This window comes from Heteronotia binoei, chromosome 1, assembly GCF_032191835.1.
Source record: "Heteronotia binoei isolate CCM8104 ecotype False Entrance Well chromosome 1, APGP_CSIRO_Hbin_v1, whole genome shotgun sequence".
NCBI classification, from domain to species: Eukaryota; Metazoa; Chordata; class Lepidosauria; order Squamata; family Gekkonidae; genus Heteronotia; species Heteronotia binoei.
The window spans coordinates 96404148-96423906 of record NC_083223.1 but is presented as its reverse complement, the minus strand read 5'-3'; the positions used below and the strand labels follow the sequence as shown (position 1 = coordinate 96423906).

General features: G+C 40.0%; 1 protein-coding gene across 5 annotated transcripts in view; it reads right to left on the bottom strand.

Moving 5' to 3' along the window:
- Positions 1-2500: 2500 nt before the first annotated feature.
- The window catches only part of LIN28B (lin-28 homolog B), a 139378-nt gene continuing 122119 nt past the window's right edge, over positions 2501-19759 (bottom strand). For 4 of the 5 annotated variants that reach the window (XM_060237538.1, XM_060237552.1, XM_060237531.1 and 1 more), the window contains one exon: positions 2501-8426. In XM_060237538.1, coding sequence (XP_060093521.1) covers positions 8057-8426 — 370 coding nt within the window. In that variant the 3' untranslated portion in view covers positions 2501-8056. The remainder of the gene's footprint in view (positions 8427-19759) is intronic. The other variant, XR_009555374.1, reaches the window with a different exon arrangement.

Genomic DNA, 19759 nt, shown 5'->3' with positions numbered 1-19759 from the left:
ATGTCTGTGCTGTACCAGTCTTGAATATATGCTGTTCAGGTGTGCACATTTGTAAGTTGCAAACCTACCTTTGATTCATTGACATTCATTACAGATATCTCATGGTCAATGCTTTGAGCCTAAGACTCAGAGGAACATGAAGCAGCTGGGCATTGTGAGCTTTTGTACAGAAGTTGCTTCACGCACTAGTCAAGAACATATGAAGTCACCATGGCACAGACTGAGGGCTATGTGCTTGTCTACAAAACTATAATTTTCCCCAGAAAAATGACTACAACTAAAAAAAAAAAATACAACTCCCTCCCCACCCCCCCAAAAAAAACCCAACTACAAGAACAGAGAGACAGCCATGTACAGTGGTCAGTGGCAGTCTACTATCTGGGAAGTCTAAATTCAAGACCCCCAATCAAAGGAAAATGTGAAAGAAAAAAATAAGGAAAATTTGCTGGGTAAACCTGGGGTGGAACACACTCTCAGCCTAATGCTGATATTTCTCTTCTAAATAGTTCACATGCTTTCCTATTGAGAAAGACTTGAGGGCATGAGTACAGTGAAAAAGAGGAGGGGAACCCAGTTACAAGCCCAACAAAACACTCTCTCTCTCTAGCAAGGCAAAAAGCTCATACCTTCACTAAAACGTTGCTAGTCTTAAAAGCATTCTTTGTAGCTCTCCTGATGCTTGGGACTGGTAAAGGAAGCTCTGGCTCTTTCTTTCCTTCCCCAGGGCAGGAGGAGGGGGAGGAGCCTCAGCCATTTATTAGAAGGGAGGCTTGTCTCAGTAGCTCTGCAGGGTGATTAATTGAGCCTGGCAAACTTAATTACCCAGCAGAGCTATAGAGCCAAGCTCCCTGATTGGCTGAGGCTGCTCCTCCCTCCTCCTCCCTTTGGGAAAAGGGAAGGGGGAGAGGCAGCTTTGCTGCTTTGGCCTGTTGGGGGAGAAACACAAAATGGCGACTGAAAAAACCAGGCAAGGGAAAATGAAGCAGATGACATGCGGGCTGCATGTTTGAAACCCCTTTAAAAGCCATGGGTCTGCCTAGCTTTACTTTTTTTCTGCTTTGACTAGAAGTGACCCTCAAGTCTGAGGCAGAGAAATGGTCTTTCCCAGCATCTGCATTTGAGTACTGAAACAAGTCCAACTTATCTGGTATTGACCCTCAAGGCCACACACCCCTGATGCAGCCAATCCTCCTGGAGCTTACAGTAGGCCCTGTACTAAGAGCTCTGTAAGCTTTTGGAGGATTGGCTACATTGGAGGTGTGTGGCCTAATATGCAAAGGAATTCCTGCTACTAAAAAAGCCCTGAATAAATCTAATAATACATAAATCTAATAACACATATTTTTAAATTTTTTAAAAATAAAATGTCATGAATCTGATGGCACTTTAGCTCCCTTATAATACAAGCTTGAGTGAGCTGATTGTACATCAAAACTAACAAGTAAAACTGAGTGGTGTATGCAGGACTTTTTTTGGTAGAAAAAGCCCAGCAGGAGCTCATTTGCATATTAGACCACATCCCTGACACCAAGCCAGCTGGAACTGCATTCCTGCTAAAAAAAAGGCCTAACTGTACAGAAAATAAAATAAAACATTTTTGAAGAAATTAGAAAATGGGAGAAAGATGTACAAGTTGTATGAAGCCAATTTGGTGTCATGGTTAAAAGCAGTGACCTCTAATCTGGAGAACCAGGTTTGATTTCCTACTCATCCACATGTAGCCAGCTGCGTGACCTTGGATGAGTCACAGTTCTTTCAGAGCTGTCCTCTCAAGAGCTCTCTCAGCCACACCTACTTCACAGGAGAGGAAGGGAAGGAGATTGTAAGCTGCTCTGAGATTCCAAGTGAAGTGTGAGATATAAATCTGATCTTCTCGTCTGTATTGTGCATCAAGCATGGAATGCAGTAGAAAGTCACGGAATGCCTGTGGAAAGGCACAACAATCTGCGTCTAGGTGTGCTTATTTCTCTCCCATGCCTAATAAGGTAGTGGTTACAGTATCAGACACAGGTTCAAATCTCCATGGTAACTTGCTGAGTGACCTTGGCAAGTGAAACACTCTTTTTCCTTGTCTATCTCTCTCTCCATTTTTGAACATTCTAAACAGACTAGGAGTCATATCATGAACTTCTATAGTGATTATGATCTTGATTTTCCCTCCTCCTTTGGCTACCTCAATAGTGCTTGTTTTGGCAGCACATATACTAATTGGCTACCTCAATACTGTTGAAGTTTAGCTGGCAAGCTTCTTTTTACTTATGTAGTTCTGTAAAACACATTGATTGTTCTGACATAGGAATACTGTTCTCTCATTACTTTCTGCAGACTTACTGATATGGCAAACAAACTGAGTACCAACCAGGAAACCTTTCACATCTAATGTAATTTCACACACAAAAATCTATTGATACGGATCAAAAGGTTCAAGCTAACCAGACATCATCTTTTAAAGACAGACTTCCCTGTTGCTACCATGAAAGAAACATTCAGATCACGGAAGTAAATGCCAACGTTATATGTTTTATTTTTCATCATGTATTCCTTTTAAACTTCAATCACAAATTGATGATTGATGGAAATAAAAAATTAGGCAAAAATGAAAATTTAAAATACAGGATATGTAGAAAGGCAAATCAGTGCTTCAGTCCAACAAGATAGACAGTAGATATGTGAAAATGACCTTCAAAAAACTTGGCTCACTGTCTTGTCTTTTAAAAGACCCAAAGAATTCAAGTGATTTTGTCACACTTTGTAAACAAAATATGAATCAATATGGACCAAGAGGTAATCTATATACTACAGAGGACAATTTTTAAAAACACTAGATAAAAAGACAATATTCAAGAAGCATAGTGATCAGTGCTCACTTTGGTCTCTGGCTATAACAATAACAACATACACAGATTAAAGTTAGATCTGGTAATACATGTCAACCAGTTTGTTGCTTTAAAAGTAGTAAATGCAAGAGGTAGTCAAAACCATATATCACCATGTCTTTCCTTGTTTAATGTTTTTAAATTTTGCAACAAGTATAGCAAATGTTTCCACACATTATCATGTTCAGCTCAGATCTCAGTCTGTTGTGTGGGCAGCATGGCCCCCTCTCCAACAGAGAGGGGCACATTTGTTAGGGCCACTCTCCCAAATGGAATTTGCTCTCCTATGATCCACTTTTGCCTGTGGACTATCAAATGCAAAGTCCATGCAGTGCTCCTATGCAGGACTCAGTTTGGCCTGAGTTTGGCTACCACTTGCTAACCCCAACATAAACTGCCTTGCAGAGCCATGGAACTATATGAGTCCTGTGTAAGTAAAACCCTATGTCAACATTTTGTTACTAAGCAGTCATGAAGACAGAAGTAATCAGCATATCTTAAAGAGGCTGTTGATATAAAACAGAACAACACACATTTAACAAGTCTTTTAAAAGGAAGTAAAGACACATAATTTCTTTAAATTTCTTTAAAGACATTCTAGTAAAGTTAAACTCAGTGCATCTGCACACAACATCCTTTTCCCAATGACTCTCATACCCATCATAATGGCAAGGGGAGAAAAAAACACACACACATATATTTTTATGATAAACATTTCTTAGAGATAAATTAATTTAAATTAGCTTTAAGACTTAATGAGCTCTTCCCACTTTTTAATAATTTCTGTTACAAAGAAGGTCACAAGGTCTATAAACACTTTTGTGGGTCTCCATCCATGAAACTATGTACTAGCAGTCACTTTGGGATGGCACTAGCACAAATTAAAACAGCTTTAAAAATTGAATAGCCTTCATTTGGCAGAAGTATCACATTTTTAGAGCTAATTTTAGTGCTCAAATAGCACTTAAGTACTTGTCCCACTGACTTTCCCTTCCAGAATGATCTAAGAGATGCTGTGCAAGTGTGCACATAATATTCCGTGTCAGTTCAGTGGCACAACCCCAACAGAGAGTCAGGAGCTCACAGGGACCAATGGGAGACAATTCTGATTTCATTCTGGAGGAAGAGAAGATGGGCTCCAATTCTGTGGTGGGGGAAAGATGTGCTGGTGGGAGCCTTGTTTTAGTGAACTTTTTTGTGGCTTATTCTTTGAAGTATTGGCCAGGGGCATAGTTCAAGTTTATGCTGTTCTGCTGAACATTTTAGCAGAAACTCGGGATACTGCTGAGAATGAGGACGGAAGTAGGGGACATTCCTTAATGTGATGACAAAGGAACTGAAAGTCAACTCTGTGTTTAAAAAAAAATTCAAACATGCCAGTTGCATAACTGCATTATTTATCAAGATCTGAAGACAGCAACACTCATTACTACTCACTGCAGTACTGCTCTCAAACAGACAGACCCAGGACTGAACAGGAAATGACCCCTTGGACCTGTCCATTTTCAAAGCAATAAAAACAATGAGTTAGCACTTCAGACACAGATGTACAGCAGCCATATGAATTGCAGTTTTTTTGTGTGGCACAGGTAACTAAACTCTAGTTGCTTATGAAGGAGTAAATACGCTTCATTAGTTGAAGGGGGGGGGGGAGGAGAATTCTGAGAATACTCCTAACATTTAGAGGCTGTCAATGCTGAAACAGAGCAGATCACTGGATCCAACTAATGGGAAACAAAAGTAAAAACACACATCTGTATTCTTATTGCAATGTATTTAGATAAATTCTCCACATATTGGCTGCCTTTCTATATGTCTACATGTGTGAACAGCATTCATTCCTCCTTCAGGCATTAAAAATTAAGCTCATGTCCAAGTGTAAGTTAGATGGGTATTGTTTACTGAACAAAAGCCCCCCCCCCCCCCACTCAAATGTATGTACCATTGTATCAACAGCCACCTTTAAGGCCTGAGCAGCACAGAAGCTGTTGCTTATGTGGTAGGTATGAGGTAGTTATTTTCTGTAAACAGAACAACTTTCTTCCCCCCTATGTAAACAAATGTGGCTCAGAGTTTCCAAAGCAGAGAGGAGCCACCCTGCCCAGACCTCTGCAGGTCAGTTCTTCTTGTGAATGTCAAGTCACACATGTTCACTGAAGTACAGAAACCACTGTACTATTGTTCTCATGGGAAAGCATAGTGTGAAAAGTCATTATTTGTCCTTTATGTGTAAACTCAGAGGTAGTTACTATTAACAGCACATAACATGTACATAGCAGTATAAAAAGTTTACATTTGGTTTGGTCTGAACAAGCAAGTATTCTGTTAAAGAAAAACAGCACAAAAGAAAGAATTACATGGCATATTCCCTGAGAAAGGTTTTGACCTGAGAAGGTTATTTTGTAATAGTGACCATCCTCCAATATATAAAAATAAAAACGTAAACTTTAATAAGACAGGATTGATAGGCTCTCTCAGCAATTTACTCTGTGGCTGCTAGAATTACTTTTATTTCAGAATGATTTATGTCTGGAATTAAGAGTATATAAATGAGGGAATGGCCAAGGGTTTTTTTTTCCTTTCAAACTCACCATTTCTATCTTATTAAAAAGGTCAAGGAACTTTGGTTTACATTTTCAAAGTGACCTAAGTTTTGCATCATTGCTGTTTAACCTGGTTATCATACCTGTTAGAAGGTTAAGCAATGCCACTTTGATTTGTCTACATAACTTAAATAAGTTTACAAGCCTTACATATGGCAAGGAAGTACTCCTCTTTACATATATCACATTCAGTATCGTCAAGAAGAAGCAAAAGAAGAAGAAGCTTTGCTTTGCATTGTAGCACACTGAGAACTTCAGTATAAGCTGCTGAGAGTTTTCTTCAAACACTGTCATGGAATTCAAGCAAAGTCACATAGGATTTGTGCCTATTCCTGAGGTATACATTTCCTGACACAAAGTGGCGGCGGTGGCGGCAGCAGCATGGACTTTCAGGGTTTGGCCCCTCTGAAAGGGAACTGTCTCCTCTTCTTAACTCTTGTGTAGTTAATAGAAGTCACAACAGATATGTTTTGACCAGTCTTGGCAGGCCCTCAAGACAAGGCTCATTGCTGTCAGTTGGCACAACAGGCAACAGTGCCCTTTGAAGATTCTACCTGAAACAATTTTAAAAGGCAAGGCTTTGGACCTCAAATCTAATTCTCTTTCAAGCATATCTTTACGGGGAAAATGTTTCTGCATCTAAATCTTTTATGTATTTCTATGGGAATAGGTCATGGCCCAATAAGTTCATTTGATACATAGCTAATGCTCCAGAAGAGACAATCAACTCTAGAGATAGAAAAGTGGTGTAGCTCTTTGGTAATATGTCTATGTACCTTACCTATCTGAATGAATTTTTTGGATTACTGTCCTAATTTAGAAATCCACAAAGTTATCTTCAATTTACCAAAGTAAAATTTTAAAATTGGAAATAGCCAAAAGCAATGCCTTATAGGCTCATGAACATCCCAATGAAAAGCCAGAAATGCAACCATGTAATATCCTTAATTTGTAATGAAAATAGTTACATTTAAGGTTTCTCATAAAAATGTTTAAATTCTGTGCATATTTCTTTGATTTACAGCAGAAGGCTCCAGTGAGACAAAATCACATTGCATACCATAGGGAGTCTTTCTTGCACAAACCTGGCCAAAATTATTGGGAGTTGTATGAGTTTTGAGCAGTCTCTTCATTTCGCTAAAGTTCTGCCTGAGAAGCCACCAGTAGTTTGTCAGTTATAAAGCAACGGATGTCATCTGATGGGAAGAATGCTGAAAGGCATGGGTTGTCAACAAAAAGTTTTTGTGGTTGATTGGAAGGATACCCGCACTTACAGAAAACACAGTTTAGTAGGAAAAGCACTACCTGATCGTTTTTAGGTCCATTCAACAGCTTCCTCATCTTACTATATTTAATACTTGAGTTTAAGAAATACAGTTGTTATGATGAGGAAGTCAATGAATGGACCTAAAAACCCACAATCTAGTGGTTATGCATTTTAATAGCTGACAATTTTCTAAATATATTAAACTGATCAATGACTAAGTACTTTTTAAAAAAGGCCTGTGAGAAAAATTTAAAAGGTCAAGATCTAGTCCTACTAATTTGCCTCAAAACAGTAAGTGACTAATTCATTGGCATCTCCAGTTAGAAAGCATATCAGGTAACAAGAGCAGGGAGAGACTCTTCTCTGCCTGAAACCCTGTAGAGCTTACTGCCAAGCAGAGGTTAACAATACTGGTTTAGATGGCCAATAACAGGCTTGATATAAGGCAGCTTCATGTTTTCCTTTTTGATTCTTATTCCATGTTTACTTTTGAGAAGATGCTGCTGCTGCCGCTTCCGTAACACCTCAAAGGTTTGCACAAAATACAACAAATCAAACTGGGCAGTATCTCAGTACCACCCCAAACAATCATTTCAATATATACATTCTCCCTCACAACAGTCACCTAACCTGCATTTAAACCATATTAATTTAACATAATATTTGAGATACCAGCACAGAAACGACACATTCATTGTCTTTAGGGGAGAGGGGGAAGAAGGGAGGGTGCCTTTAACTCCTTAAACATTGTAGCAATCCTGAGGCATATTTAAACCAAGGCATTACCCTTTTTACATAAGAGGAAGTAAAAAACATTGCTGTGCTGGGTATCAGAGGGAGAAGCAATCTACCCTGGACCCTACAGGGATGTCATAATATCTTTAGTACCATGTTCATGGCAACTTTTTAAAAAGTGAAATATCTTTTGATTCCCATGTAAATAGTGAAATATCTTTTGATTCCCATGTTTCCAAATGTTTTTCTTGAACTATAGAATGATGAACTATTAAAAGGAAAAACTCCATGAAAAAGTATCCAAAACTATTGCTTTGCAACGGATGATGTATCCAAGGAAACAGATCTGAATGTATACATTCAAGACATGTGCACAGTCGTACAATGCAAAAACAACCCCCCCCACACACAAGACTTACAACTCAAATTAAATTTTGCTTGGAGTTACTGGTTTGTTTTGCTTTTGAAAAAGACCGTAGTTCCTCAGCAGTAGTTAAAAAATCCCAGGCTGTGAAATTATTCTCCTTGTGCTTGAATGAGGTAGGCATCCCGAGAGGGTAAGATGACAATGCTCTCTAAGTCTTTTTCCTTTTTTGAACAGAGGGCCCTTTTCGGCTCTGTTCTTCAGGCGATGCAGATAACTTACTGGAAGCAGCTTCTTGTGGTGACCTTCCTGATCGTTCTAAGATGTCTGCCCTTCCCTCCTGAGAATATGATAAAGATGTGTAGCCATAAGCCCCTCCCCCTTCTCTCTGAAATGCTGATGTAGAAGGCTGGGGTTCAGATTCATATCTTCCCTGATAACTAGTAGGCTGTTGTGGAACAGTTTTGTGTGGACAGTTTGCCACCATGTGCATGATACTCTGACAGTAATGGCACTTCTTTGGCTGTGGAGGTAGAGTACATTCCTTAGCATGATGATCGAGGCCACCACAATTGTAGCATCTGAAAAACACAAAGGGGAGGTTCTTATTAAAAAAAAAAAAACAGTACACACCTTTTGGATGCTGAACTTTAAAAGCTGGAGAACTGCTAATTTATTATGAGATGTTTCAGAGAACTGTTTAAACATAGCAGATAGTTTCTCTGCTATTCGAAGGTTCTTGAATTCTCTCACAAAGACAAGTCAATAAAGTTGCAGGCATTTGTGGATTTTCAAACATAGCCATAACGATTTAGTAGCAGAATGAGCTAAATAAGATCAATGTTTTCAAGTTATTAACCAGCTTCAAAAAATGATCTCTATTATTTCTATGAATGTAGCTTCCCCCCCCCCCCCACCATTCAGTTGAAGTCAGAGAAGTTACCCTCCAGCCTTCTTGAGATGGGACTACTTGACCAATTTCTATTGTCAGTATGCAGCATATAGAATAATTTATCTGTAAATGCCAAAGGTGCGTGTATACAAGTTCAGTGACTGCATATATCTTAGTACTATTAATTCCACAGTAAACAAAGCAGCAGCACAACAATCAATATAAAGATAACAGGAACTAGCCCCTTTTTATCAAAAGCCAAAAGATGCAAATGAGACCTCCTTTGTATTTTACTGAACAAGCAACTTAATGCCGTATATACTTATGCTTTACATGGTTCACAGAGTGATCTATAATGATTATTTGTGCTTACTTCCAATAGTACATTATATCGCACAAGTGGAGCCCTGCAAGAAACTTGCAGGAGTGGCAGCCCCGTTCCCCCTAGCTTTGCTTCCTCCTGTGTCCCCCACTTCTCTCACACTTTCCCCTTTTGCTGCCCCTTTTCTTTCTCTCTCTTCCATGTCTGTCACTTCCTCGCTCTTTCTGTCCCTTTTTTTAGCCTCCCCGCTTCATCACTCTTTCTGTTTCTACCCCTCAACCAGGGCCAGTGCCAGGCTTACTGGTGCCCTAGGCTGGGAAGGTGACCCTCCCGGGTGATTTAAATCATGTGGGAGGGAGCCCAGGAGCAGCTGCTGCCTGGTGGAGCCTTTAAATTGCATGGGAGGCCAGCAGGTGCTTCCTGAGTGCTCTCCTGATCACAGGTAGTGCTGGCAAAAGCAGCTGGGTCAGCCTCCCCTTCCAAACCCACCAACCAGCTCAATTCAGTGACCCTCCCAGGGCTGCCTAAGTTTGCCTAGTAGGCGAATTGGCACTGCCCCCACCCCATCAATCTCCTGGCCTTCTGCCTGATTCCTCTCCCCAAACATCAGCAGTGGTGCTAGTGGTTCTCCAGGAATCACAATGGATCTCCTAACGACCAAAATCAATTCCAGTTAGGTTTGCCAGCTTACAGTTGGGTAACTTCCTGGAGATTTGGAGGTGGAGCCTTGGGATGGATAGTTTGTGGAGTGAAAAAAATCTCAGCAGGTTATAATGCTGTAGACTGCACCCTCCAAAGCAGCTATTTTCTCCAGGGGAACTGATCTCTGAAATTTGGAGAACAGTTGAAATTTCAGGTAATCTCTAACCCTCACCTGGGGGTTGGCAACAGTAGTTTCCCTGGAAGAAATGGCTGCTTTGGGGGATGCAGTCTATGGTATTATACCTTTCTGAAGTCCCTCCTCTCCTTAAACCCCATCATTCAGTCTCCACTCATCAAATCCCCAGTATTTTCCAAGCTTGGTGTTGGCAGCCCTATCTCTGTTCCACCCAACAGCCTTCTGTTTTCAGCTTTCTGTCTCCATCCCATTCCCCCACAGCCTCTACCTAGGCATACAGTATTTTTTCATAGTTGGGACCAAAGCAGCTTACAGTATTCTGTTTTTTAGCTGCAGAAAAATCCTGATTAGGCTGAAAGTATGTGACTGGTTCATCACCCAGTCAGCTTCCACAGCAACATGAGGATTACAGACACTATTTCTGAAGCTCTAACCGCTGCACCACACTGTCTTTCATAGGGTGGCTGCTGTTGAACAGTAGTAAGCAGCCAAGTCTAGTTGAATCATGGCAAGTCAAGTAGTATCAAGTCACAAAGAGGGTGCTGCCAGGCCTAGGATTGCCAGCTCCAGAAGTGCTATCTTGAGAGCCCTCATAATTGATTTGATTGATTTATTGGATTTATATCCCGCCCTCCCTGCCGAAGCAGGCTCAGGGCGGCTCACAAACAATGAATGCAATACATTACAGTAAAACAGTTCAATTCAATGAAATATTAATTAAACATTTAAACAATTAATCGGTTCAACAATTTAAATTAAAATAATTTGGTGCTAATATCATTACAACTGAACTCCAGACATCTATCTCTTTGGAGTTCAATTGTGCTTATCACACCCTTACTTATCACACCAAAGTCTCCAGGCTCCACCCCCCAAAGTCCCCAGATATTTTTTGAGTTGGACTTGGCAACCCTACCTCCCCAAACTTTGCACTCCTTAGACTTCATCACAAAATTTCCAGGAATTTTCCAGCCTGGAGCTAGCAACTCTAGCCAGGCCTGGTTTCAATTAGTTCTCCCTCAAAGGCCAAAATAGAGTTAGAACAGGTCCTGACCCCTCTCTCCTGCCTTTTACTGAGAGAGCCAAGCTTAGAGTACTGTGCTTGCCTAGCAACAGCCACTGAAAATATCTTTTGCTTAAAGTTACAGGTGCCCCTTTTATCATCTATGGATTTTTAAAAAAGCTGTCCAGTGTATTTTTAAAGGCCCTTTTCAGATTTGTAGAAAGATCTGTCTTGCTTGTTCACAGCTCTAGTCACCAGATTTAAGTATCCAAATATATCTGGACTTTGCTATCAGAATATAAGATCATAAAAAGGAGAGGAGGGAAATTTAGTTTCATAGAAGCTATGATCTAGAACCGTTCAATAGTGGTTGTGATAGAAACAGAAATGACAGAGAAGAAAGAAGAGACTGGCAAAGGGGGAACAAAAACAACAGAGAACTGAGAAAAGGAAATGGAGAACTATACACTCAAATGGGAGCAGTACTGAAAAAGCTTTGTTATGTTTAGGGAGGAGAATCAGTGTAGGAAACTGCAGATTAAAATTGTGTGTAAAATTAATCAACACACTTCATAATTATAAGGGAAAATTTGTCATAATGTGAGGGAGGAATCCAAGGCTACATTTCAAGTGCAAATTACATATGTAATTTGATTTGGGTACTTTTCAAACACCCTCTGGAAATTACCATGTATCTAAATATTTACTATCCCAAACCCTTCAGTGGTTCTGAGGTATGCCATCCCAAAGAAATTTTGATTGAGCATTTGTAAAATGCAAGGTAACAGGGAAGGGTGGGACCTAAACGACAACAAGCAGAGCTCCATTCACAAAGTAGAGTCTTCAACATTTTCACTACAGCCACATGTCTTTTCAGGGGACAGGGGACACTCAAGCACAATGCAGGTTATAACTGGAAGATCTGCAATGAGAACCATTGCAGAAGCTTGAAGCAGAGGTATTGTACTCAATTCATCTATTTATAGAAACATACCATTATGAATGCAACTAGAGAGCCAGTAGCATTATCTGGCTTCTGTGGAAGCAAATAGCTTTAGAAGAGCGTTTGCTCTGGATAGGTATTTCACTGTCCCATCTGCAGTTACTGAAAGTACGTAAAATAAAATCCCCTACTCAGAAAGGTTATGCTCATGCCCCTTAGGGGAGGTAAAGTCTGTACAACACATGTTTTTAGCTGCCCATTTTACAAGGAGGCTCATCTTAGAATTATTACCCTATTAGTTGATATGATCCCTGGTCACATAAATACAAACAAAGCAATACTTCACTGGTTTTTATCTGATAAAAATTCTAAGATGACATGTCCAGTTGCTAAATTCTGTACATTAATTCTTAAATTATGGGAATCCTATTTCAAAAGTTCTTAAATTTGATATTTTTTTCAATTGTATTTTGAACTGTATGCTGGTCTTAAGATCATAACTAACAAACAAACAATGCAACTAGAGTCTTTCAAACTTAACAGGAACAGGGGGATCTGGCTTCCCACCCTGGATGGTGCATCTCTTGTGCCAACCCAGAAGGTGAGGAGCTTGGGTGTGATACTGGATGCCACCCTCCCTATGGAGGCCCAGGTCACAGCTATAGCACAATCTGCCTTTTATCATCTCCGGCAGGCCAAACAACTAGCACCCTATCTGGTCCCTCGAGACTTAGCTACAGTGATCCATGCAACAGTCACTTTCAGGCTAGACTGCTGTAACTCATTCTATGCAGGCTTACCCTTGAGGCTGATCCGGAAGCTACAGCTGGTGCAGAATGCAGCAGCACAATTGCTGTCTGAATTGCCTATATGGGCGAGCAGTCGGCCGATGCTGCGCAGTTTGCACTGGCTACCAATTGAGTACCGGATTCGCTTTAAAGTTTTAGTATTGCCATTCAAAGCCTTGCATGGTCTAGAACCGGCATACCTGCGGGACCGTCTCTCCCCATATGAGCCCCGGAGGTCACTACGATCAGCTGGCCAACATCTTCTGACCATCCCTGGCCCAAGGGACGTCTGGCTTGTCTTGACCAGGGCCAGGGCTTTTTCAGTCCTGGCCCCGACCTGGTGGAATCAGCTCCTGGTGGAGGTTCGGGCCCTCCAGGATTTGTTACCATTCCAGAGGGCCTGTAAGACGGAGCTGTTCCATCAGGCTTATGGCTGAGGCAGACGGGCGTCCTATCATTTAGATGGGCCCCCCTGCACCGACTGCATTGTACTGATTCTTTGAAACCTAGCCAGGATTTGAACATCTAGGTTGAGACAAGCAAGCTGAATTGATCTGTAAATACCATCTTTGCCGCCCTACCTAATTGTGAGTTATGGCATAATTGTTTTAATTTTAAACTGTTTTAACTTTTAATTGTTTTAAATTGATTTGATTGCTTTAACGTGTTGGAAGCCGCCCTGAGCCCACTAAGGGAAAGGGCGGCCTATAAATCTACGAAAATAAATAAATAATTAAAATTTCCAAGAGAAAATGCATTTGAATGAATGTAAAAGGAAAGTACATCCTTGATTATGAGTTACTGAGATGATTGCATTGGAGAGAGGAGAGAGAGAGAGACAGAGACAGAGACTGCAGGAAAACTGCACTTATAGATGGCAACCCACTAGAGGGCAGCATATATCTAAGCAACATTCCTGCCAACATCATTTTAATGCCAGTGAATTCTGGTAAAATTGCTGTAACAGGAATATTAATATAAGGGGGTTCCATGTAGTTATGCTAGGACTGTCTGACTGCTAAATAACAAATTATTTTATTCTACAAAATATTTGTTAATGCAAACATCCATACTCTGGAGATTAATCAAGATGGGTAGCTGTGAGTTTGTACAAGAAAATTTCTAGCTGAATGCCGAGACATTTTTCAGTAGGAAAAGGAAAGGTCCCCTGTGCAAGCAACCAGTTGTTTCTGACTCTGGGGTGACGTTGCTCTCACAATGTTTTCATGGCAGACTTTTTATGGGGTGGTTTGCCATTGCCTTCCCCAGTCATCTACACTTTCCCACCAGCAAGCTGGGTACTCATTTTACTGACCTTGGAAGGATGGAAGGCTAAGTCAACCTCGAGCTGGTTACCTGAAAACCCAGCTATCGCTGGGGATCGAACTCAGGTCGTGAACAGAGCTTAGGACTGCAGTGCTGCAGCTTTATCACTCTGTGCCACGGGAGTATTTCCAGGTTGGCTACTGTCACTCACTCTATGCAGGCTTACCCTTGAGGCTGATCCAGAAGCTACAGCTGGTGCAGAATGCGGCAGCAGAATTGCTGTCTGAATTGCCTGTAAGGGAGAGCAGTCGGCCGATGCTGCGCAGTTTGCACTGGCTATCAATTGAGTACTGGATTCGCTTTAAAGTTTTAGTATTGACATTCAAAGCCTTGCGTGGCCTGGGACCAGCATACCTGCGAGACCGTCTCTCCCCATATGATTCCCGGAGCTCGCTACAATCGGTATTCAGTGTATGTGTGTGTGTGTATATATATTTCAGTAGAGGGACATACTATTGTTGTCATTCTGCAACAAAACACTGTATCAAAACACTTTAGGAATATTAATTGTTCTCTTTGAGTAGCAATGTTTTAACAAGAGTCTTTTCCAGCAATCTCTTATCACATACGTCCTATCATGTCAACCCACAATAAGGAATAAATGGGAAGTTAATCATTTCATCATAACTGAAACAATTTTTTAGAATATCATGCTACTATTTGCAAAGTAAAGTACTACACATAAAACCACCGTCTGACTTACTTCAGAAACATAAGAAACACACAAACCCCCACCTGGCCCCCTCATGCTTTCTAAAAAAAAAAAAACCTTGGCGGACACCAAGAAAGCTGTTGCTGGGGCATCATGGCAACCACAGGTGCCATTTTGGGGATTCCTGTGCTACATTATAACAGACTGGTCTAGGTAAATGTACTCTGTTCCTAGTGATGCAATCCCATGTTCTTCATAATTTGTCATATTTAATACTTAATCTTGTTCAGATGACAGCTCCGTCATACATTTCTGCAATCCTAGTTGTATTCCATTATTTATTAGTTGCATGATCCAATTGATCACATTGACTTAAATTGTGTGGTTGGCCATGAGTCTCTGTGAGAAAGGCAGACTTTAATAATGTAAATAAATAAAGAAGTCTGTTGTAGTACTAGAAACAGCTTGACTGTATTGCTATGGCTATTGTGGTGCTGAGGAGCTGGAAGGAGTTGAAGACTTCTGACAGACTTACTACGCAGTTTTCACACAGAACTATCATAGTGTGTGGCATGAATTTTTTACTCTGCACACTGTAAAGATGACTACAATAAAGATGAGCTCTTTAGTAACCAAAATAATTCTTGGAAGCCATGGAGGTGAGTAGCATCAAATTACTCCCACTCAAAACAAGTGCAGTTCCTCATTACCACAACAGCCCTGGTGATGCTGCTGAGCTGCATCTTGTACTACAAATGAGCCAGACATTGTCCTCCATCTTAAACTTAATTCTTGGTCCTTTGAATCATGAGATAAGCTGTAGATCTGTGCTATATAAAAGCACAGCATCCAACGTTCTAAGGAGATGTGGGAAGTAATTCTTGGAAGAATGTTTCTTTTGCTTTCAAGCAATGAAATAAAGAACATATTTGCAGAAACTGCACTAGCTGTTCCAAAAGATGTTGTAAATTTCACAAGTAAACAAAAGGTGCATAACAGAACTGCTTTGTGAAATAACTGAAACACCCATAAATAAGGCACATTTCTTCAATCAGCATTTCAGACAAAATTCACTTCTTGCCACAAAGACTATGCTTTGTAGTTTTCTCAGTTGCAGCATTAATATTTAACAATATACTATTGTTAAATAGTATACTAGTATAAATAGTATAATATTGTTAAATAGTATACCCTTTTCTCAGTCACTTGGGGCATATCTCCAGTGATGGTCATAGAAATCTTCCCTTCCTTCTTTCTACTACAACATTCAACATTCTGATAAGAATGGTCCTTATCTTCAGCTACAAAAGAGAAATTAGAAATTATCCTAACCATAAAGAGCAATGAAATGTTAAAAAATCAAAAATTAGACCATCTAGGGTGAAACAAAGGAGAAGAGCCTCAGTTAAAGAAATGTAACTCAATGTAGGAGTTTTATTCTGACTTTCCCGTCAGCGTCTGTTTTAGTGGTAGAGAATATTACACTATAAAGTTATTTTTCATTCCATTTTGAAAAAGAAAAAAATATATAACCAATATTATTTTTAAAACATTTTTAACAGAAAGCTTAAATCACATAAGCCTTCTTACTTTGGGTCATATGCATCTAATTCCTTCCCCCCTTTGCTCCAAGAGCTCTAAAGCAGTTCTGTAACAGAACAGGGAACAGCCATGGACAATTCAATTTAATCATTCACTCTGGTATGCACTGTGTGATTGATCCAAGTCAGTGAACCATTTTGCTCTCCCAACTGAGCAAGAGCCAACTTCAGGCCCTCCACTCACCAGAAGGGGGCCTTCTATCACCTCCTGCAGAAATAGATATCGGAGGCACCCCAGACATATATCTATTCCTGTGATGTTTTACTATTAGCAAATGCAATTCTGTGAAATAATTTGATTTTTAAAATTTTCACACATTCCTTCTCCTTTAAATAGATATGGTTCTTGCTTGTAATGGATAAGGCAATCATGCCTGAAATACTGCACTGAGTTCCATGTATCCCTATTTGAACAAAAATAGTGGAAGGCAGCTATTTATTCCAGGCTCTCAGAAATCCATTTATTTATTACTGGTCAATCCACTAGTTGAGAATGTTTGAGAATGCTTTCATTCACTGGATTTACACCAAAGTGGAAAGGGGCAGTCATGCTTGAGCACATAAATGATACAACACAGTCTCCTTTAGAAAAATTAAGTGGCAACATAGAAGGATTCAAAACACACACAGTCCCGTCATTTGATGGGTTATATTAATACCTTGAAACATTATGAGAGACAAAATAACCTTTGTAATTATGAAATCTCATTTCCAAAACACATTCCAGAAACACAGAGGCAGCCCTGCCCATCAAAAAAACAAAACAATGCTGGATGATAAAATACTATTCAACTCTACATTTTTCAATAAATGTTTTGCAAATGAACATAGAACAATTTTTGCTCTTAGGATCTCCTATAAAAAGATGCAATTTTTTCCTGCCAACCACACAGCACTCAAACCAGACAAAGAAATGTCTGAAAGCTTCGCAATGACACATCAAGGCTGCCTTTCAGATACACAGAAATGTTTTTAAGAACAAAACCCACAGTTTATTTTAGCATATACAAAAGAAATTGTTGGTCTGAATTGGAGCTCAGCACTGTTTATTTACTGGTTTCATTAATACATTCCCTTTTCTCCCAATTGGGACCCAAACACTACACTATATCCTTCTGAATGCACCAGTCTGTAAATACAAATACATGGGTTATCAAGCTGCTTTTCTCGATGGCATGCTTTCTAAGATCACTGGTATACAATTAGGTGGAAATCACAGTGTGACACATTACAATGCTGTCCATATGTTACAAAGTGTTTATGGATTGTGTCAATGTAAATGGATACAAATCTTATTGCCACTACCAGCAACAATCTACTGTATAATGTATCTAGAATTCAAAATCTTCTGAGCAGTATATAATTTCTGGCATCACCTTGGACCCATACATCTCCTGGACTGACCCTTCTTCTGCTATGCTCTACTGCAGGGCTGGGGAACCTTCATCCCGAGGGCCATATGCAGCCCTCGAGGTCACATGGTGTGGCCCTCGGGGATTACTGGACCGAACCGAGCCATGTGGCAGCCTCCCTGGGGCCTGGCTGGCCAGCGAGGATTGTGGGCCCAACCACACTGTGCAGCAGCCTCCCCAGAGCCAAGCAGGAATCACAGGGCCCAGATGTACTGTGCAGCAGCCTTTCTGGGGCCTGGCTGGCGGGCCAGAATTGCTGCAGGGCCTGGAAAAGTTACTGTCACAGTTCAGTTCATACTTGATTATCCCAGATGGTGTGGCCTAATATGCTAATGAGTGTGTGACCTTATATGCTAATATTAGGGGATGTGGTCTAATATGCTACTGTGTTCCTGCTTGGCTTTTTCTACAAAAAAGCCCTGGGACTATGCATTTGCCTAGGGCGGCGGGTTGTGTGTGTGTGTGTGCACGCACCAGATTAGGCTCTCCCCACATGACTTCAAATAGAAAAAACAATTATTTGTATTAATTTTGCTGGCCTGAATCGTTCTCCCTTGGCAGAGCACTGCTTTTTAAGGTGATAATTTTTTATGGCCCGCAAATGTTGTTATAAATATCCATATGGCACTTGGCCCCAAAAAGGTTCCCCGCCCCTGCTCTACTGTGATAGCTCCAATTTGAACAGTTCTCAATCCTTCTTGAATGTGTCCCCATGCATATAGGTAGCTGAAAATATCTTTTAGAAACGTCTGCCTGAGGAGACCTGGAAGGCTTCCACACTTTTATCATTCTGCAGACTATGTGAAATAAAGTTGTCCAGGACATTTTTATAAAGGGAATAGGACTGTAGTATAAAGAAATGGTTCAGCAGGAAGCTTCTTATCAAAGGAACATGACTGTAGTATATGTAGTATATAATGTTCACTGTACGCTTTATCCTGTTCTTACTGTATTATATACTACTTTTTCAATTCCATTTGCTACCTTATTTATGGTAAAACACATTCAGTTTTGAATGGTTTTTCTACCATTTGTAAACCTAGTCCTACTGTGTTGTTTATTGGATGTCTTTGCTACTTGACAACATTGTTTATATCTTGGGTGCGAGAAGCATGCGCTATTAATAGAGAATTAAATAGACTAGAATCTGAGAAACACTGCACAGGATTGCATTGTAAATCACTGGAGTTTCAGAAGCAGCTTGCCTAGTGAGATCTAGGATTAAATCAGGAAAGGAATGGGAACATTTTGTAGAATTTGTTCTGTTGTGGGGGAATCTTTGTGGGATGGGTCAGGTGGAAATACAGCACACAAACAATTATAGGAACCTAAAATATACTGCCAAGGTTGGACTGCATTTAGCATAACAAATACATTTACTGAGAATTTTACATCACCTATGCCCTACATTTTCCAGCAGGAAGGGACTTGTAAATAATTGGTTCCAATTACTGCTCAGTTGACATAAGTAACAAGAAAAGCAAGCACAATTATCTTTTTCATGCTGACCTATAATATTATTTGGACCATTTATTCAACAGACATTGCAAACAGTATTATTCTTAGCACAGTTTCAAAATATCGTCTGTTCCCTAAAAAACTTTAAATGAAACTGCTAGTGATAACATTTATTCTAAATATGGAATAGAGCTTTAAGTTACCCATAATATTTTTTGGACAATTTCTCCCCTCCTTTAAAGGTTAACAACCCATATGGCATTTTAGAGAATTGCATGAAGTTCCTGCAATCGGCCCAGTGTCCAAAAAAGCCTTGATAGTTTAACAAATGGAGACAAAAGATGCCAATGCCTCATAAAACATATAATTACAAAAAATAAAGCGTTTAACAGCCTACAGCTGCAATCCTATCACTTTCATGGCAGTAAGCACCATTGAACACAATGGGACTTAAGAAATTACAAACTACACACAAAATCAGGGTGAATAGTTTATAAAAAATAAAGGGGTACCAAGCCATTAACACCACAGCATCCATTAAAGGAAAACAGTGTTCTGCAAGCCAGAAATCAGAAGCATTAGGTTCTTGATTCTTTTCTGGTATGCCAGACACATTTAAAAAAAAAATCAAAGGGGTGGCAGTGTTTGTATAAAAACTAACAACATTTATTTTGTTAGC